Source organism: Tursiops truncatus, chromosome 1 (assembly GCF_011762595.2).
Source record: "Tursiops truncatus isolate mTurTru1 chromosome 1, mTurTru1.mat.Y, whole genome shotgun sequence".
NCBI classification, from domain to species: Eukaryota; Metazoa; Chordata; class Mammalia; order Artiodactyla; family Delphinidae; genus Tursiops; species Tursiops truncatus.
The window spans coordinates 40,375,171-40,397,539 of record NC_047034.1 but is presented as its reverse complement, the minus strand read 5'-3'; the positions used below and the strand labels follow the sequence as shown (position 1 = coordinate 40,397,539).

General features: G+C 35.7%; 1 protein-coding gene across 1 annotated transcript in view; it reads right to left on the bottom strand.

Moving 5' to 3' along the window:
- PPP2R5A (protein phosphatase 2 regulatory subunit B'alpha) overlaps positions 1-22,369 on the bottom strand; it is a 91,886-nt gene that overhangs the window by 3,123 nt on the left and 66,394 nt on the right. Inside the window, exons 4-11 of the mRNA XM_019952544.3 lie at positions 14,696-14,788; positions 11,172-11,302; positions 8,815-8,874; positions 7,782-7,890; positions 6,697-6,750; positions 1,551-1,601; positions 1,143-1,262; positions 927-1,054 (exon numbers count right to left, since the gene is read on the bottom strand). Of these exons, the coding sequence (XP_019808103.1) occupies positions 927-1,054; positions 1,143-1,262; positions 1,551-1,601; positions 6,697-6,750; positions 7,782-7,890; positions 8,815-8,874; positions 11,172-11,302; positions 14,696-14,788 (746 nt within the window). The remainder of the gene's footprint in view (positions 1-926; positions 1,055-1,142; positions 1,263-1,550; positions 1,602-6,696; positions 6,751-7,781; positions 7,891-8,814; positions 8,875-11,171; positions 11,303-14,695; positions 14,789-22,369) is intronic.

Below are 22,369 nucleotides of genomic sequence, written 5' to 3'. Positions count from 1 at the left end.
ACAAGCCAGTGCTGGGTTACTGATGCTGCTAACAGATGGGAAATGTAACACTATCATCTCTGAAATGGGTTGGATGCTAGCTGACTCAGTCAATCCATTTTAGAGCTGACAAACTGAAGTTCAAGAAGTTTAGTAATTTGCTCAAGGTCACACAGCCAGTGGTAGTAGAGATGGCCGGTCTGATTCCAAAACTCCTTCCATGATACAGTCCTTCCCACTGTATCATGCTTAGATTAAACCCTAAAAATGTTATGGTCAGCTTCCTGTCTGCTCTAGAGTCTACTATCACAAACCCTGAGTAACAGCATTAAAAGAAATTTGAAAAAGATCCAATTACCGTAACTTGTAAGAAGAAAAGTAAAACACAGGATAAGGGTGTTACAGAATTTAGAATGTATGCAATCTCAACATCACTGATGTGACCTTGAGCACTGAAGCTTCCCCCGGGGCTAGGCCAGCTGTGGAGGTGAGACTGGATACTGGCAGCACACAGTCGCCTGTGCATCCTCTGCAGATGTTGGGTTGGTCTCCCCAACAGGGTTTAACCACACACTAGTACAGAATGTCACACCAGACAGTCCCTAGATTTGCAATTCTAAGTTGAAATTAAGAACATACAGGAGTTCAGGGTTTCTGAGCAAGAGCCACCCATTCTCCTTGCTTGGCCCTGCAATAAACCTTTCTCTGCTCAAAAAAAAAAAAAAAAACAAAAAAAAAAACCAAACAACAAAAAAACCCAGAACATACAGACACACATACAACTTCATAAAACACAGTGCAGAACAGAATAAAACTATGTGACGTTAACCTTGGGATCAATTCCAAATCTGTACAGGTTTCATAAGTATGAGTTATGAGATCAAATGACAAAGGGGTCAAAAAAACAAAAACACAAAAATAACACAATCAACATAAAAGACACTTACGGATTCCAGTGTTCTTTGGAGATTTTGTACAAACTGCCAAACATAATTGGCAGAATTTTATCAATATTCTCCTCAATCAAACTAAGAATATATTCATTGTTCCAGAAGTACAGCGCCCTTTCTGCAACCTAAAAAAAGACATTTAGAAATGTCAAAACTAAAAGAGAAAAGAAGTAATAGTATAAAATAAAAACGGCTTCACTGAAAACATCATACCTGAAAATGAGAACTGGATACACACTTGGATATCTGCTTAAAAAGGGGCTCTTCAATTTTTTTGAATTGTGTTGGTTCAATGACATCTAAGATTTCTTCAATTTCTCCTAAAAACATCACCTAGGTTAAAAAAATTTTCTTTTAAGAAACATGACAAATTACATGATGTTAATATAGAAAACACAAATGAGAAGGTTAACCTACAAATTAAACAGTGGATGAAAAAACTCTTGACAGTATACGCAATTTACTATGATGTACAGATATTCTACCAAGTCTCTCTAATCCCCACAGAACATCTCCCCCTTGGTAGCAGTGATGATACACCCAGCCCAAAGAAGCATGGTTTAGAGCCCTGAGATTGAGAAGTTCTAATAAAATGCACTGTTTTTGTTGAATGAAATGCACCTCTTTCTGACTGCATGTTTTTGGCCAAAATTTCAACAATCCTCTGATCACCTGCAAAAAAGGGAAAAGTTTATTTAGCATGAATTAAGCAAAGAAGCTGGTTAATCTCAGGAAATTTTAAATAATTGTGATAATATCAATATTCATTCTGAAGGAGAACAACAGTATTCAATAACTATGTATATCCCCTTACTCTGCTCAGCTTTAGACTTCTACCAATTCAACAGATACTTATTGAGTGCCTTTGTACCAGATACTGTTCTAGGTGCCAGGGACACACTGATGAATAAGACAGAAGGAGGTCCCTGATTTTCATGAAGCAGGAAGACCAACATAAGTTAGCAATTAAACTTATAAATAAAATAATTTTAATAGTAGTAAGTGCTACTTTCTACTAAGAAGATAAAGTATGAGATAATGACTTGGTGGGGTGAGGAAGGGAGGTTATTTTAAGGAGAAATTAAGGAACAGATACTTCCTGTTATTTAAACCATTATGAAGCACCCAAAAAAGCCAGAAAGCTTCCCAATTTATTTCATGGCTGGCACAGTCTTGATAACCCAAATACAACAAAACAAGCGATTGTGAATTTAAGTAAACATAGTTGCAAAAATCTGTATTAAACCAAATATTAACAGTATATTAACAGAATGCTGCTACCTACCCAATAACTTATTCCAGAAATTCCAGGATGGTTCAATTCATTATAGTTATAGGTTAAAAGGGGGGAAAAAAAACTGTATGATCATCTCAAAAGATTTTGAACAGTTATTTGATTTTTTGATTGATTATATATTCTGATAACAATTTAGTAAGCTAGAACTAAGAATTTATCAGAAACCATCAGCAATCAACTTATATAATGGTCTCTTGGAAATTGGCAGTAAAACCATTTGGGCCTGGTGCTTTTGTGGAAATAAATCTCTGACAGCCTTTTAAGTAAATTTAGTTATTGGTCTTGTCTAGTAATGAACACTCATCCAAATTAAAACTGGGGAAGAACACTGTTCTGGAGCCAATCCAGTAAGATAAGAATCTGATGAATAATGTTGAAAAGGGATATCAGAATTATACTTATTTGTCTAAGTGTATGATAATTATATACCGCTTAAATATTAAAAGATGAAAAATTACTAGAATGAGTAGGAAAATTCAATATGTGGTCAGATAAAAGATAAGTACGTAAAAATCAATACCTTTTAAAACAAAGTATCAGTTACAATAATCAGAGAAAAATAATTAGAACAATAAGGTAGCATGGAAACTGACAGAGAAGATATATGACACAGAGGAATATCTAGACAGACTCAAGTATATATGAGGTTTTAATATATGACAAAGGCGGCATTTCAGTTCCTGGGAAACAGCTGAATTAGTCAATTAATTGGTGGTACTTGAACTGGTGGCTCACCAGTTAGGAAAAAAATGTAGCTCCTTTGGTAGGCAGACTCCTGAAATGATCTCCTATGATCCTTACTTCCTGAATTCACACTCTTGTGTAGTTGAGCCCTTCCTTGAAGTGTGGACTGGCCTCTAACTGACTTGCCTCTAACCAACAGAATGTGGCAAAAGGGACAGAATGTCACTTCCATGAGAAATTTACAAAAGATTGTGACTTCCATCTTATGAGCAGACTCTCTAGGGGCCTTCTTGTCTTGCAAGCTTTGATAAAGCAAGCTGCTATGTTGGAAAGGCCCAAGTACCAAGGAATTGAGGGTGGCTGCTGGCCAACAGCATCTGAGAACCAAATGCTAACAACAGTCACGTGAACTCAGAAGCAGATCCTTCCTCATCTGAGACTTTATATGCAACCCTATACCTGGCCAACACCTTGACTGCAGCCTTGTGAGAAACCCTGAGGCAGAGGACACAGCTAAGTCATGCCTGGATTCCTGATTCACAGAAACTGTGCAATAATAAATGTTTGTTGTTTTAAGCCACGAAATTTTGTGATAATTTGTTATGCAGCAATAGAAAACTAAAACAATTCCTTACCCGTGTCACACAAAAATTTCAATTTCAAATGGTGGAGTGGGTTGAATGGTGGCCCCCAGATATGTTCATGTCCTAATCTCTGAAATCTATGAATGTGACTTATTTGGAAAATGGGTCTGTACAGATATAATTAAGGATCCCAAGATGAAAGCATCCTGGGTGGGCCCTAAATCCAATGACAAGTATCCTTGTAAGAGATAACACAGAGGAGAGACCGAAGAAGAGGCAGCAATGTGATATTGGAGCGATGCAGCCACAAGCCAAGAACACCTGGAGACACCAGAAACTGGAAGAGGCAAGGAACGGAATCTCCCCTAGAGCATCTGGAGGGAGTGCAGCCCTGCCGACACCTTGATTTTGGACTTCTGGCCTTCAGAACTGTGAGAGAATAAATTTCTGTTATTTTAAGCCACCAAGGTTGTGGTAATTCGTCATGGCAGCCCTAGGAAACTATTATAGATGGAATAAAGTTTTTACACGTAAAAACTAAATCCATAAAATAACTAGAATATGATACTAGAGAGTATTTTTATAACCTCAAAGGGTAGAAGGATTTTACTTAGCATGACATCAAGGCCAGAAGCCATAATGATGAATAGATTCCACTACATAAAAAATTTTTAGTTCTTTAAAAAGGCAAATATTAAAAACAGTATATTCAAAGTTAAAAGGAAAACTCCAAATGGGTAAAAAATTTTGCAAAATATAATAGGCAAAGGCTTAAAAGTAGGCAAAGGACACAGAAATATAAATGACTAATAACCATATAAAAGGATGGCTGTAATTTAAAAAGCCAATTAAAATATTTCATACCTATTAGACTAGCAAAAATTTAAAACAATATTCAGCACTGGCTGATAAGGGAAAATAGGCACCTTCCCACACTGTACTCTTGGACCCAGCAATACGGTTTTAATTTCAGTAATTTGGTTTTATATTTTTTTGAATTTTTGAATTTTATTTTATTTTATTTTTATAGAGCAGGTTCTTATTATTATCTTATCCATTTTATACATATTAGTGTATACATGTCAATCCCAATCTCCCAAGTCATCCCACCACCACCACCCCCACCACTTTCCCCCCTTAGTAATTTTTAAAAATTTTACATACAGTAAAATATTTTCTTTTTTTGGTGTACAGTTCTCAGGGTTTTTTATACACACATAGATTTTTTTTTTTTTTTGTAACCAACATTACAGACAGGACACAGAATAATTCCAATACCCTAAAACATCCCCACACCCAGCAACATGCTTCTAACAATGAAAACTCCAATAACTCAAGTGTCCATGAATTGGGGATTGATTAAATATGTTATGATAATCCATATAATGGAATTTGATGTGACCAGTGAAAAAATGAAGCAGATTAATACGGAAAGGTATCCACATTATATTGACAAGTGAAAAAACCTAGTCAGCACTGTCCCACTGTTTAACCTATACATAAATATATGTACAGAAAAAAATTTATAGAAATATATTCACCAATTTATATGGTTATCTTTAGGGGATCCGATTTTAAGGAACTTCCTCCACATTATGCTTTATGATTTTGTCTTGTGTGAACCAAATTAACACACTACTTTCATAAGTGGAAGTAACAATAAAGTCATTTCCATTTTGGAAAATAAAATAATTTCAATAGAAGATCTAGGGACATAAAGAATGTAATAAACTACCTAAAGCTCTGACTTATTTAAAATTTGTAGGAAGCTTTGATATGAACGCCAGGCTCCTAGAAAATGAGTATTAGGGCTCAAACCCAAGTACTATGGCCTTAATTTTGGTGCTAGAATGGCCTATAGTAGAAATTACAAGATCTCTGTATCTGCAGATCTTTATGAATTGAAAAATATTTTCCTTTGTCAACTTGGACATTTTACCTCCTCATGCTGCTCCTATTTCTATTAACCCAACTCATCTAAGCCAAATGTCCGGCCCTCATCTCTCTCCCTAACCTTTTACTCTATAAAAAGAAATCAGCTGTCTCCCCGATCCACTCCATATTAACTTAATTATATTTATATCTGTTTATTATTCACCAAGCATGAACCATGTTATGGGTTTTCTTTGTCTCAATTCTAATGAGAGTTATCATGGATTTGCATTAAGTTTTACTTCACTTTAGAGGTTTATGTGATTTCATGTAAATACTGGGCTTCTAATTCTCCTATTTGTCTTTAAAAACTGTTTTTAGCTGTTTCCAGAAAGAACTGCAAGCCTAAAAAGTCTAAAACTCTAAACATCAGGGAGTGGAAAAATATCTTTCGTTCCTTTACACAGACAAAGCTCAAGTCAAAGGGAGAACACTAAGTACATAATTTTTTTCAAGTGCCCCTAGCCTCAGAAAACTCTAATATAAAGAAAATCATACAATTTAAATCCTTCAAACCCCTTGCTATTCTTCAAGAACTGTTAGTTTAAATATTTAGGATACCTAGAAAACACTCTCTCAAAATACTTACTTCACCAAGGTTAAAATGTTGTTTTCTATGTTTTTGTCCTTTTCTGTTTTTCCCTGAACTTATGTTTTTCTTAAATCTTCAATTTTCATGATAACATTTTTATTCTCTCCTGAATCTTTGTATTATAGACAATTAGTAAGCAGCAGAATTCAAAGACTGAATTGCTATGTTGATTCATAAAGTAAACAATCTTTAATTCCTAGATTATATCTTAATCACCAAAGGCAAGGAAATGTTTTCAATCCCTATCATGTGGTTTACCGTTAATAAGAGGGGAAATCCTATTTCTAAAGAAAACACAAAACTCAAGGGAATAGTTTTGGGACCCTTAAAGTATGTTTTAATTTCAAAAGGTGAATGAAGATTAAAAAGACTATCACTGAAGGTACCATGTATATAAAATTTCACTGTAGTCATTTGATCCTGTCCTCACACATCTTAACTACTATATATTAACTTTAATCTACATTTAAGTTACTCAAGACATATCTTATAACTCATGAGAGCTCCCCATCCCAATCTTGTTCTCTGAATACAGATTAACCTCACTTTCCTTCTTCTAAATGATTTTAGTTTAAAATATATTATTACTACTGTTTGGTACTCTATAAGGGAATAAAGAAAGCTAAAATAAAATGCTACAGTGTAGACCAAAAACATAAAAATAAGTAAAACACTTACAGGTTCTGTTAGTGTTGTATCTTTCTCCAGGAACTGTACAACACAGTAGGCTAGCTAAAATACAAGGGACAGTTTATAAATATTACTGAATGAAATAACATTTAGTAATGCAGGATTTTTATATTTAGCTAACAAAACTACCTCATTTTGACAAACTTTATCGCAATATATAAAAATGAATATACTCATAATTGTGCAAGTAACTTCTACTTCAAAAAAGATGTCCTTGGGCTTCCCTGGTGGCGCAGTAGTTGAGAGTCCGCCTGCCGATGCAGGGGACACGGGTTCGTGCCCCGGTCCGGGAAGATCCCACATGCCGCGGAGCGGCTGGGCCCGTGAGCCATGGCCACTGAGCCTGCGCGTCCGGAGCCTGTGCTCCGCAACGGGAGAGGCCACAGCACTGAGAGGCCCGCGTACCGCCAAAAAAAAAAAAAAAAAAAAAATCCTTTTTTCAGTAGTAACTTCTGAATATTAAGTTAACTGAAATATTAAAGAAAATGTAGTTGGACATATCAATCTTTCGATATCATTTAGGTGGCAGACCAGTTCTTTGGGGAATTAAAAGCACTGCCTTTGTCTTACAAATCAGAAGTGTAAACTATAGCACACTAAATTAATAGATACTTACACAGATAAATAAAGTTGACTGAAATAAGACTAGAGCTAACAGTTTAGTTTTTCAGCATGTTTCTAACATGTACGCCTATGCCGATATGATATTATTCTTTGAGTATTAATGGAGGAAACTAAAACCATTCTCTAACTAGGTCATTGAGGCTAGATGGAACATTCTGCAGATATGTGGGATTTATCGAAGTCACACAGTGAGTTAGGTCAGGGCCTGGACCAGAACAGAACTTGATCTTTCCTATATCTATACTTACAGTTCATTCAGCTTATTTAAGAACACTAAATATCATAATGCTTTAAAAATTATGATATAGTAAAAATTTGTTTTGGGCAACTTACAAAAGCAAATTGCTTAAATATACTTAAAATTGCCACCTCAATACTTCTCAGTTTCTCTGCCTTTATATCAGTCTTTGAAACAACATTCATTTCACCTGAAATCTCCTGCAACTTACCTGAGCATGAAACAAAGCTAATCCTTTTGCAGTATGCATAGGAATAAGAACCTTCATTAGAAATTGTTTATGTTCTGCTTTCAGTGGCAATGCAAAGCCATTGATAATACTGGAGGGAAAAAAAGGCAGGGGAAGGGTTACGTAGTTACTACTTTATTTCTAAAAGTTATTACATCCCCAAGTACCTAGGAACTGCTCTGCTTCAGTCCTGGTGTTGAATGACTTACTCATCTGCAAACTACGTTAGACTATCACTGTGAAGTCTGCTCCTTTAAGTCATTCAGTGATCCCAAAAGAAAACGAGGACTGCCAATTTAATGTCCCAGTAAGCAACTTTATGTTTTCTATAAAGCCTATCACTTATTCATGCCTTTATTTTTCTTCTCTAAAGCACCGGAGAGTCAATATCACAATATTGTTAGAATTTTCAATATATTCTAAAGTAAATGGGTAGTTTCTCTTACTTTATTGAAAGATCTGAAATTAAGAAGTAGTTCTCTCCATAATCATTCTCTAAGTATTAACAGAGGAGACAAAAACCATTGTCTAAACATAAATAGAGGGTCTAAACTTCTCTCATGTTAATACTGCTATGTGGTGAATAAGGAAGGCAAAAATATTCATATAAACTAAAATCAAAGGCTGTAGATTCTTCTAAAAAGAACAGATGTACAGGAATGATCTATCAACACCTGAACAAGAATTCCTGTAACTTCACCAAATATTCACTATAACTTATTTCATCTCTTCCCAAGCAGATCCTATAGGTTTCTGAGGCAGTCTGGCAAGATCAGGCATAAAATATGCCACAGCTTCAAAAGCACAAGTCTATTCTGAAACAGATGTCTTGCATGGCACTATTTTAATATGCTGACCCCCTAAAAAGCTATAATAAGAATTCAGTTGAGAAACTATGCCTTATACTATACATTCAAACTCTAAAATATGAAATAATTTCTCCAATCCCAGCTATTTTAATACAGAAAGCATTCAAAGTTACTTAATTCTTAAAAAGAACAAAAAACTGACCTACCTTCCTAATATTTCAAGGAGTTCAGCAACACCATTGAAATGCTCTGTTTCATATATAAACCTAAATTTAAAATAAAGATAGATATAAAGAAAAATCAAACATCAGAAAATTAAACTGAGAGAAAGATGTAGGAAGGTACAAAGAAATCTAAGGGGCAAATATACGAAATGTTCAAGCACACTTTAGGAATGAATTCTTTGTAAGCCATTTGGCCCCCAATCAGTTACTTCTTAGCAATCTTATAAAAGGTCTATTTCCTATTAAACCACATATACTTTTGCTAAAATTTGCTATATATTAAGATAACAATATAATTTCATCTGGAATATTTTATTTTACTTTAAAATTTATAAGAAAGATGGGTCTTCTCAAAGAAATACTTTTTAAAATAGGAAACCTCTACTCATACATAGGTAACTCTAAGAGAAAAGGACTCATGTAATAAAGCCACTTTTACTCAGAATTTCTCTAAGCCTAAACTACACAGGCTGACTAGCTTTCTAAGATTAGGGTCGCCTTTAAAGTAGGGAGTCATAGACTCAAATGATGACAGGATAGGCAGGGCAGATACCATAAATGATGGGCAGGGCCCCAGAGAGAACGACAGAGAGCTGGACAAAGATGATCTCTCTAGAGGAGGCAATATTTCTCATCTCTGACTGTTACAGTGTGAAAATGCTAGCCTAATTTTGCCACATTGTCAACTCAAACAAACCAAACCTGAAATTTGGGTATTAAAGCAAAATCTCCTAATCTGAAGCAACTAATCAATAGATTTCATTGATAAAGTAGTCAAAAGATAAATTTAATTAGCTTTGTCAGAAAATTGAATGAAAATACTGCCAAGAGCTACTGATTTAAATAGTATTTATACAAAATTTTTTAAACAAGTGCTCAAATACATAACCAGACAAACTCTCCTCTCAATAAATTTTAAACATCAGTAACACTGGTATTATCTATTAAAACTGTCTTCATTACTACTATCCATTTAGATGAGAAGTTACAAGAAAGAGTTAGATGCAATCAAATGATATCCATAAAACAGGCTAAAAATGACTCAAATACTATCAGTTAAGTTTCTAAGTTTCAGACTTTAAAAATTAACCTATCGCACTGCTGGTGGGAATGTGAATTGGTTCAGCCACTATGGAGAACAGTATGGAGGTTCCTTAAAAAACTACAAATAGATCTACCATATGACCCAGCAACCCCACTACTGGGCATATACCCTGAGAAAACCAAAATTCAAAAAGAGTCATGTACCAAAATGTTCACTGCAGCTCTATTTACAATAGCCCAGAGATGGAAACAACCTAAGTGCCCATCATCGGATGAATGGATAAAGAAGATGTGGCACGTATATACAATGGAATATTACTCAGCCATAAAAAGAAACGAAATTGAGCTATTTGTAATGAGGTGGATAGACCTAGAGTCTGTCATACAGAGTGAAGTAAGTCAGAAAGAGAAAGACAAATACCGTATGCTAACACATATATATGGAATTTAAGAAAAAAAAATGTCATGAAGAACCTAGGGGTAAGACAGGAATAAAGACACAGACCTACTGGAGAGCAGACTTGAGGATATGGGGAGGGGGAGGGGTGAGCTGTGACAGGGCGGGAGAGGGGCATGGACATGTATACACTAACAAACGTAAGGTAGATAGCTGGTGGGAGGCAGCCACATGGCACAGGGATATCGGCGCGGTGCTTTGTGACCGCCTGGAGGGGTGGGATGGGGAGGGTAGGAGGGAGGGGGACGCGGGAGAGAGGAGATATGGGAACGTGTGTGTGTGTGTGTGTGTGTGTGTGTGTGTGGCTGATTCACTTTGTTATAAAGCAGAAACTAACACACCATTGTAAAGCAATTATACCCCAATAAAGATGTTAAAAAAAAAAAAATTAACCTAAAGGGGCTTCCCTGGTGGTGCAGTGGTTAAGAATCCGCCTGCCAGTGCAGGGGACACAGGTTCGAGCCCTGATCCGGGAAGATCCCACATGCCGCGGAGCAACTAAGCCTGTGTGCCACAACTACTGAGCCTGTGCTCTAGTGCCTGCGAGCCACAGCTACTGAGCCCGCGCACTACAACTACTGAAGCCCCATACCTAGAGCCCATGCTCCGCAACCAGGAGAGCCACCGCAATGAGAAGCCCGTGCACCACAACGAAAGAGTAGCCCCCGCTCACCGCAACTAGAAAAGCCTGCAAGCAGCAATGAAGACCCAACGCAGCCAAAAATAAATAAATAAAATAAATAAATTTATTTAAAAAAATTAACCTAAAAGAACTGGAATAAAAAGAAAATATGGAAGGGGAAAAAAAGTGCTGTATATGAATATACAACCAATTTACCTGAGGAAAATGTTGTTAATTTGTTTTCTGATGAATGCTCTTAATCCAAGAAATTTCCCATAAATTCGATGCAGAACGGTCTTCAGGAAGTCGCGTTCTCTGGGATCTTCACTATCAAAAAGCTCCAGGAGCTTTAAAAAAAATCTGAGAAATTACTTTTTAAAAATAATCGAGCTAAAACTTCACTCTATTCTAATTTTGATTTTAAGATAATCCACAAAAGCTTTAAAAGTTTTAAAAAGATTCTGCCTCATCAGATTGACTTTATTCTTGCTAAATAATGAAATAAATAAGAGCTTATGGAGTATTTTTTTAATTTCATTTTGAAAAATGACACACAATAAATAATATAAACACTTCAAGAAGTGGAATATTGTTTTTTGGCCTTGCCACTCATTTTAAAATGCTGACCTACTCCTGACTACTAAACACGGCTCATAATTTTAAAGTGTTGAAATGTGAGAGATTTTTAAATGTTTTTTGATAGTATGTCAAAACTACATACAGAATCTTAAGCTTGTAGACCACAAATTGTTAAATAAATGAAGTTTAAAAAATACACATGCACAAATGCATATTTCTAGTTTACTAGGCAAATTTATACAAACTAAGGCTTCTTTTTTTTTTGTGATCTTACACTAAAAACATTCAAGTCACCATGCCAACAGCTCAAAGATTAATATTTAGCTAATAGGTAAAATATTGGTAGATATATGCTAACAGAGTGAAAATCATTCATGAAATAACACTGAAATAAAAGATGAGACTACAGATTTTTATTAAAGTCAGCTTAGCAAATGGCTGAAAAATTTTAAACCAGTTCAAATTGGCCAAATCAGCATTTTCCTACACCTCTACACAACTCTTCAGCAAAGGCAGGACAAATAGATCTTTGAAAAATTTAAAATCAAAAGCTCAAATTTCCATTTTAAAATGGTAAAGAAACTGAAATTCTTCAGTCAAAAAAAAGTATTACTGTATTTTAAATGAAACACTGGATTTTCTTAGGAAAAAATATACAAAACCTCTCTTTATAGAATACAATTACCTATGAAGTTGTCAAGGAATTTTATGTTCTGTACTTTGGGATTGATAATTACAGTCATGATGGCATGCTCTGAACCTTAAGTTCTTTTTCCATTCTGTCTTGAATTATATGTAATTGTTTACATGTGTATCTCTTCTACAAGAGTGGGTATTCTTTGAGAGTAGTGATGACTTTAGTCACATTTATATAACCCTGAAGTGTCTGGCTTATAGTTTGCATTTGTTGTTTGCTAGATTATTAAGTACTGCATGCGGCTCCAGCAAAAAATATCCACAGAGTATGAGAATTTATGTTAATATACCTAATTAAGTCACTTTAAATTATTCTAATTAAAATAGCTAAACTATTCACTTAAGACACTCAAATCCAAGTTCTGATGTTGGGTTTACTTGGAAGATATGCTTTGAAATTAATAAAAGGAACCCTTAATTGTTAAGTTTCCTATGTCTAATTCAAGAACAAACATAATGTAATACAAGTTGATCCTCAGGGTCAACGTAAAATAGTAGAGAACAGTTGTTAGCTAAGTGTCAAATCTATTTAAATAAGTTATTTTGAAATATTACAATCTAAATAAAACAATCTATTTATATATAATCAAATCCTGATTGTGCCATTTTCTAGCTCTGTGAATTTGGCTATGGTCTAGCTCTTTATATAAAAGCATATAAGGACAGTGCCTGGCACATAAAAAGCACTCAATAATTCTTAGCTTCCTTCTTCTGAAATCCTATGATTTGAACATAACCTGGAACTACACACTTGTTTTCTTCTCTTGAAATGATAAATGTCCAAATTTATACTTTAGATTTTTCTCCTGTACTTGTCTTAAACTTACCACCTAATCAAATAATTTCAAAATACAAAAGCTGAGAATTCTCATAGTAATATTTATGGAAGCAACATACTAAGAATACCTCAGAGCAGTGATCTGTGAAATCACAGTGATATAAACTGCTAGAAACAAATTATTGGGCCTTGGCTTCTCAGATATTTCAGGCACTCAGAGTAGAATGTAGAAAATGGATCCTACCCTACCAGTTTTCTTCTTGTTCCCCCTCAAATCCAATGAATAATCCAGCAGCCAAAACACCTCAAGCTCCAGAGTGAGGAAGCCCTAAGGCAATTGTTCCACTCAACCTGCTATTATCTTAAATACAATTTAACATGGCATTACTGAAGTTCCTTAATACACTGTATTCCTTCTGTAGCACACAAGAGCTATAGAAGGAAATAAATATGCATTCATTTGCAATTACCAAAATAACATAGCTCCATTTAATCAGACTGCTTTTAACTTGTTATTGAAATGAAATTAACATTTTACTGTTAACACACACCTAATATTTCTTCATAGTTTATGAAGAACTACTTGAATGGCTGAAGGACATATTCTTGACAATATTCTTCATTTATCAATACTTCACAGCTACTAGTCAAAATACTTTATCTGGTAATTACAGGAAATGACCAAAAATGAACTCCAAATACGTGGAACTCATGCTTGTATAATCTTTATGCTAGGGGACACACAATGGTGGGAAGAGGGCAGCAAACGTCCTTGTAATGATCTTTAATCCTGGCCTCAGCACTTCATTACAACCCTTCCACCCATCTCCTACCTTTCTTTAAAATGCTAATTAGTTTAGAAGAGGAGAATTCCTAATGAGACCCAACTTACAGATACGTATTTCAAAAGAGAAAATGGACCCACAGAGGTTTGGTCTACTTCACAATTTTGTCTAGGGCCAGCAAAGACCACATAGTTAAAAAGAGGCCTTTAAATTGTTGAAAAGATTTTGAAAATAAAAATAAACACATTCTGAGAAACTAATTTTGAGTATTTAAGGTTCCAAAAGAACCAACTAATAATCAACTTATAAAAAGAAAGAAGGTATCACACATGTTTAACTCTATCTCCTTTTCTTCTTAAAGATCCCATTTTATCTGTGGTTTAGGAACTGGGTGGCTAGAATGCCTAAGATGGGAAGGGGGGGGAAAAAAAAGGAAAGGTAAGTGACACTTGATGATAAGAAAGGAGCATAAAGCCCAAACTTCTAACAATAATTCCATTTCTATTTTTTCCACCCTCTGTCATTTCAAAGTCACAGTGCTTAGAACCATATGTCAAGTTCAAGCTCAAAGACTTAAAAATTTTAAAAAAGGTTTCCCCCCTGGTTATACCAAATTTTCTAAGTTAGATATTCCAGAAAGGCTTGCTTTTCTGGTCTTTATAAAACAACTATAAGGATTTAGGATTGGATAGGATAATTTGATTGATTTCACTAGAAGGCCACCCTTGATTAAAAAATACTCTTGTGTTCTCAAAGCTACTTACTTTTATTTTCATTGCCTGGCAAGAATATTAAGTGCTGTTAAACAGAAATCCTTAAAGTTTTGAAAGACTATTTTAATCACAAGTTAATAAACCATTGCTAAGATGAATATAAAAATTTAAGACAGAAGAATTCCTTACCTGTTGTACAAACTTCTGATCAATGTATCGCTTTGCAATGCTAGGCTGGAAATCAGGGCTCTCCAAAAACCTTAAGAAGAATTCATACACCAACTACAAGACAAAGTGAAATAAAAGCTAAGATGGTGCCTATAAAATTTTACCTTAAGTCATTACTTCACACCAAAAACATACCTCCCTTACTAACTTAGTAAGGATATTTCAGATCTCATTAAAAAATGTCATGAGTTGGTAACAGTTTTTAAAAAACTAAATATATATGCACAGTTTGGTCTCCTAAGCTAGTAGATTTTGGGATTTATTTACTGTGTTGCATCATTCATTGAAAATATTAACTTACAGGAGCCAGAAAACAAAGATAATACCTAAAAAATATTTAATTCAGAAGACTATTTTGCACTCCATACTCACTGGGAACCCTTCTCCAGTGGACCACTAACCTACCTCAGCTTAATCTCCAGAGTTCCTTAAATGCAGGATCAGAAACCTCCAGGTAAGAGTAAACTGAATTATAAGGGGCAGTGTATCAATACCAACTAAAAAAAAAGAGAAAAACTTCAAGTCTTTCTATAAAACTACAGTGGGAAAAAAATCCACACTTGGGAAGTAATGAACCAAATCATATAAGTACAGGGCTCAGGAAGAAATGTCTGTGCACCACAGTGAATAAACTAGAAGTCCTAACAAGCCTTCTACTAAAAAGTGCCAAACATCTTAAAAATACAGTATTCCCCGCTTAACCATGGGAGCTAAGTTCCAAGACCCCCCCCCCCCAACTGGATGACTGAAAAACCTCAAATGGCACCAAACCCATATCTTCTAACCACAAATTTAATGACTTTTCCATCTTAACTAAGCACTGTGGGCATAACTTTTGCAGTCTGAGGTGTGACAGCAAAACTAGCACGATTCTTTTTCCTTCCTCAGAATTTCACAGATAGAAGATTCATTCTTACCATAGATCTTAGCAACCTCAGCATATGCTTTTTTTCTTTCCTTATTAAGTTGAGAACTTTCGCCTTTTGCTTAAAGGAAGCACTTTACAGCTTCTCTTTGGCATGTCTAAACTGCCAGCATCACCACTCTCGCACTTTGGGGCTGTTACTCAGTAAAACATAAGGGTTACTTGAACGCAAGAACTGCAATACCATAACAGTCGATTTTGGTAACAGAGGTAGCTCCTAAGTGACTAATGGGCTGGATATGCTGGACAAAGATATGATTCACATCTCGATGGGAGATTTCAACATGATACTCAGAATGGCACACAATTTAAAGCTTATGAATTGTTTATTTCTGTAATTTTCCACTTAATATTTTCGAACTGCGGTTGATCCCAGGTAACAAACTGCAGAAAGCAAAACCGTGGATAAAGGGGGACTATTGTAATAGCAAAATATTCACTTGCTGCCACAAATCAGAATTAAAAGTAATGTTTAGTTCAACTTACCTACATCACACCTACATCAACCTTTCAAGGAGAAAGGCAAAAACACTAAACTTTTTTTCTATGGTAACCTAATAGCTATAAAAGGCAGGAGTCTAGCCCAAAATGTGCCTTAATTTACTAGCTATTAAACAACATATCAAGCTGGCACCCTAAAAACAAAAAAGGAGGATTAGATCCCAAAGCAAAAACAGTCATTCAATAAACATTTAGGTAGCCAGTTAGGCCACAATACAGAAGGGAGGCGGGGAAAATTGCTACATGAAATTTACAGACCTCACAACATACAAAAAGCATTACCAGATCTGAGCTCTATCATTCACCACAGAATAGCAAATTTTTACTGCAGTGAGTTCAATAATATGCTAAGGCTAACAACAGTTTTGGGATCTGAGTAAATATTGTTTTGTTTGATTCATCTTTGCCCAACTATGCAAAAAGAGTGATGCTTATCTGGTCTAATTATTATCTAATTTAATATTTAATGTTAAGTGTGAATTAAGAATATAATGAGGGCTTCCCTGGTGGCACAGTGGTTAAGAATCCACCTGCCAATACAGGGGACATGGGTTCGAGCCCTAGTCCAGGAAGGTCCCACATGCCGTGGAGCAACTAAGCCCGTGCGCCAAAACTACCAAGTCTCTCCTTTAGAGCCTGTGAGCCACAACTACTGAGCTGGAGCACCACAACTACTGAAGCCCATGTACCTAGAGCCCATACTCTGCAACAAGAAAAGCCACCACAATGGGAAATGTGCACCGCAACGAAGAGTAGCCCCTGCTCACTGCAGCTAGAGAAAGCCTGTGCGCAGCAACGAAGACCCAATGCGGCCAAAAATAAATGAATAAAATAAATAAAATTTAAAAAAAATTACCGTTCTACCCACTACCAGTACCTCCCATCAGGGGAATTGCACAAGCCTCTTAGATAGCCTCATCCACCAGAGAGCAGAAAGCAGAAGCGAGAAGAACTACAACCCTGCAGGCTGTGGAACAAAAACCACGTTCACAGAAAGGTAGGCAAGACGAAAAGGCAGAGGGCTATGTACCAGATGAAGGAACAAGATTAAGCCCCAGAAAAACAACTAAATGAAGTGGAGATAGGCAACCTTCCAGAAAAAGAATTCAGAATAATGATAGTGAAGATGATCCAGGACCTCGGAAAAACAATGGAGGCAAAGATCAAGAAGATGCAAGAAATGTTTAACAAAGACCTAGAAGTATTAAAGAACAAACAAACAGAGACGAACAATACAATAACTGAAATGAAAACTACACTAGAAGGAATCAATAGGAAAAGAACTGAGGCAGAAGAACGGATAAGTGACCTGGAAGACAGAATGCTGGAATTCACTGCTGCAGAACAGAATAAAGAAAAAAGAATGAGAAGAAATGAAGACAGCCTAAGAGACCTCTGGGAAAACACTAAATGCAACAACATTTGCATCATAGGGGTCCCAGAAGGAGAAGAGAGAGAGAAGGACCCGAGAAAATATTTGAAGAGATTATAGTCGAAAACTTCCCTAACATAGGAAAGGAAAGAGCCACCCAAGTCCAGGGAGGGCAGAGAGTCCCATACAGGATAAACCCGAGGAGAAACACGCTGAGACACGTAGTAATCAAACTGGCAAAATTTCAAGACAAAGAAAAATTACCGAAAGCAGCAAGGGAAAAACGATAACATACAAGGGAACTCCCATAAGGTTAACAGTTGATTTCTCAGCAGAAACTCTACAAGCCAGAAGGGAGTGGCATGATATATTTAAAGTGATGAAAGGGAAGATCTACAACCAAGATTACTCTAGCCGGCAAGGATCTCATTCAGATTTGATGGAGAAATCAAAAGCTTTACAGACAAGCAAAAGCTAAGAGAATTCAGCACCACCAAACCAGCTCTACAACAAATGCTACAGGAACTTCTCTAAGTGAGAAACACAAGAGAAGAAAAGGACCTACAAAAAGAAACCCAAAACAATTAAGAAAATGGTCATAGGAACATACATATCGATAATTACCTTAAACATGAATGGATTAAATGCTCCAACCAAAAGACACAGGCTCGCTGAATGGATACAAAAACGATACTCATATATATGCTGTCTATAAGAGACCCACTCAAGACCTAGGGACACATACAGACTGAAAGTGAGGGGATGGGAAAACATATTCCTTGCAAATGGAAATCAAAAGAAAGCTGGAGTAGCAATTCTCATATCAGATAAAATAGACTTTAAAATAAAGAATGTTACAAGAGACAGGAAGGACACTACATAATGATCAAAGGATCAATCCAAGAAGAAGATATAACAATTATAAATATATATGCACCCAACATAGGAGCACCTCAATACATAAGGCAACTGCTAACAGCTCTAAAAGAGGAAATCGACAGTAACACAATAATAGTGGGGGACTTTAACACCTCACTTACACCAATGGACAGATCATCCAAAATGAAAATTAATAAGGAAACACAAGCTTTAAATGACACAATAGACCAGATAGATTTAATTGATATTTATAGGACATTCCATCCAAAAACAGATTACACTTTCTTCTCAAGTGCGCACAGAACATTCTCCAGGAGAGATCACATCCTGGGTCACAAAACAAGCCTCAGTAAATTTAAGAAAACTGAAATTATACCAAGCATCTTTTCTGACCACAACACTATGAGATTAGAAATCAATTACAGGGAAAAAAACGTAAAATACACAAACACATGGAGACTAAACAATATGTTACTAAATAACAAAGAGATCACTGAAGAAATCAAAGAGGAAATCAAAAAATACCAAGAGACAAATGACAATGAAAACACGATGATTCAAAACCTATGGGATGCAGCAAAAGTAGTTCTAAGAGGAAAGTTTATAGCTATACAAGCCTACCTCAAGAAATAAGAAAAATCTCAAAAAAACAATCTAACCTTACACCTAAAGGAACTAGAGAAAGAAGAACAGTCAAAACCCAAAGTTAGCAGAAGGAAAGAAATCATAAAGATCAGAGCAGAAATAAATGAAATAGAAACAAAGAAAACAGTAGCAAAGATCAATAAAACTAAAAGCTGGTTCTTTGAGAAGATAAACAAAATTGATAAACCATTAACCAGGCTCATCAAGAAAAGAGGGAGAGGACTCAAATCAATAAAATTAGAAATGAAAAGGAGAAGTTACAACAGACACTGCAGAAATACAAAGCATCCTAAGAGACTACTACAAGCAACTCTATGCCAATAAAATGGAAGAAATGGACAAATGCTTAGAAAGGTATAACCTTCCAAGGCTGAACCACGAAGAAATAGAAAATATGAACAGACCAGTCACAAGTAATGAAATTGAAACTGTGAATAAAAATCTTCCAACAAACAAAAGTCCAGGACCAGATGGCTTCACAGGTGAATTCTATCAAACATTTAGAGAAGAGCTAACACCCATCCTTCTCAAACTCTTCCAAAACATTGCAGAGGAAGGAACACTCCCAAACTCATTCTATGAGGACACCATCACCCTGATACCAAAACCAGACAATGATACTACAAAAAAAGAAAATTACAGACCAATATCACTGATGAATGTAGATGCAAAAATCCTCAACAAAATACTAGCAAACAGAATCCAACAACACATTAAAAGACTCATACACCATGATCAAGTGGGATTTATCCCAGGGATGCAAGGATTCTTCAGTATATGCAAATCAATCAATGTGATACACCATATTAACAAATTGAAGAATAAAAACAATATGATCATCTCAATAGATGCAGAAAAAGCTTTTGACAAAATTCAACACCTATTTATGATAAAAACTCTCCAGAAAGTGGGCATAGAGGGAAACTACCTCAACATAATAAAGGCCATATACGACAAACCCACAGCAAACATCATTCTCAATGGTGAAAAACTGAAAGCATTTCCTCTAAGATCAGGAATGAGACAAGGATGTCCACCCTCACCACTATTATTCAACAGATTTTTGGAAGTCCTAGCCACGGCAATCAGAGAAGAAAAAGAAATAAAAGGAATACAAATTGGAAAAGAAGAAGTAAAACTGTCACTGTTTGCAGATGACATGATACTATGCATAGAGAATCCTAAAGAAGCCACCGGAAAACTACTAGAGCTAATCAATGAATTTGGTAAAGTTGCAGGATACAAAATTAATGCACAGAAATCTCTTGCATTCCTATACACTACCGATGAAAAATCTGAAAGAGAAATTAAGGAAACACTCCCATTTACCACTGCAACAAAAAGAATAAAATACCTAGGGAGACAAAAGACCTGTATGCAGAAAACTATAAGACACTGATGAAAGAAATTAAAGATGATACCAACAGATGGAGAGATATACCATGTTCTTGGATTGGAAGAATCAATATTGTGAAAATGACTATAATACCCAAAGCAATCTATCGATTCAACGTAATCCCTATCAAATTACCAATGGCATTTTTTACGGAACTAGAACAAATCATCTTAAAATTTGTATGGAGACACAAAAGACCCTGAATAGCCAAAGCAGTCGTGAGGGAAAAAAGTGGAGCTGGAGGAATCAGACTCCCTGACTTCAGACTATACTACAAAGCTACAGTAATCAAGACAATATCGTACTGGTACAAAAACAGAAACACAGATCAATGGAACAAGATAGAAAGCCCAGAGAGAAACCCATGCACTATGGTCAACTAATCTATGACAAAGGAGGCAAGGATATACAGGGGAGAAAAGACAGTCTCTTCATTAAGTGATGCTGGGAAAACTGGACAGCTCCATTGTAAAAGAATGAAATTAGAACACTCCCTAACACCATACACACAAAAAATCTCTAAATGGATTAGAGACCCTAAATGTAAGACCAGACACTTTAAAACTCTTAGAGGAAAACATAGGAAGAACACTCTTTGACATAAATCACAGCAAGATCTTTTTTTGATCCACCTCTTAGAGTAATGGAAATAAAACCCAAAATAAACAAATGGGACCTAATGAAACTTCAAAGCTTTTGCACAGCAAAGGAAACCATAAACAAGACGAAAAAACAAACCGCAGAATGGGAGAAAATATTTCCAAACGAATCAACGGACAAAGGATTAATCTCCAACATATATAAACAGCTCATGCAGCTCAATATAAAAAAAACCAACCAACCCAATACAAAAATGGGCAGAAGACCTAAACAGACATTTCTCCAAAGAGGACATACAGATGGGCAAGAAGCATATGAAAAGCTGCTCAACATCACTAATTATTAGAGAAATGCAAATCAAATCTACAATGAGGTGTCACCTCACACCAGTTAGAATGGGCATCATCAGAAAATCTACAAACAACAAATGCTGGAGAGGGCGTGGAGAAAAGGGAACCCTCTTGCACTGTTGGTGGGAATGTAAATTGATACAGCCACTATGGAGGACAGTATGGAGGTTCCTTAAAAAACTAAAAATAGAATTACCATATGATCCAGCAATCCCACTACCGGGCATATACCCAGAGGAAACCATAATTCAAAGAGACACATGCACCCCAATGTTCATTACAGCACTATTTACTATAACCAGGTAATGGAAGCAACCTAAATGCCCATCGACAGACGAATAGATAAAGAAGATGTGGTACATATATACAATGGAATATTACTCAGCCATAAAAAGGAATGAAATTGGGTCATTTGTAGAGATGTGGCTGGATCTAGATACTGTCACACAGAGTGAAGTAAGTCAAAAAGAGAAAAACAAATATCGTATATTAAGGCATATATGTGGAACCTAGAAAAATGGTACAGATGAACCGGTTTGCAGGGCAGAAATTGAGACACAGATGTAGAGAACAAACATATGGACACCAAGGGGGGAAAGTGCTGGTGGGGTGGTGGTGGTGGTGTGATGAATTAGGCAATTGGGATTGACATGTATACACTGATGTGTATAAAATTGATGAGTAATAAGGACCTGCTGTATATATAAAAAAAAATTTACCCTTAAGAAAAAATATAACAAGAAAAAATAGAAGTTGATATTAGTTTTTTATTTATAAATAATTTTCTAATCAACCAACTATATAGATAATTTTGCTTTGGGCTAACACATGCAAAAAGATATACAAAAATTATCAGAGTCTTGTGAAGTGTTAGTACATTCTCACAAACTGCTATGCAGTTTCACTGGCACAACCTGCTCAGTGCCTATTTTCATCTCTAATACTGGGCTACTGTGATATTGTGATA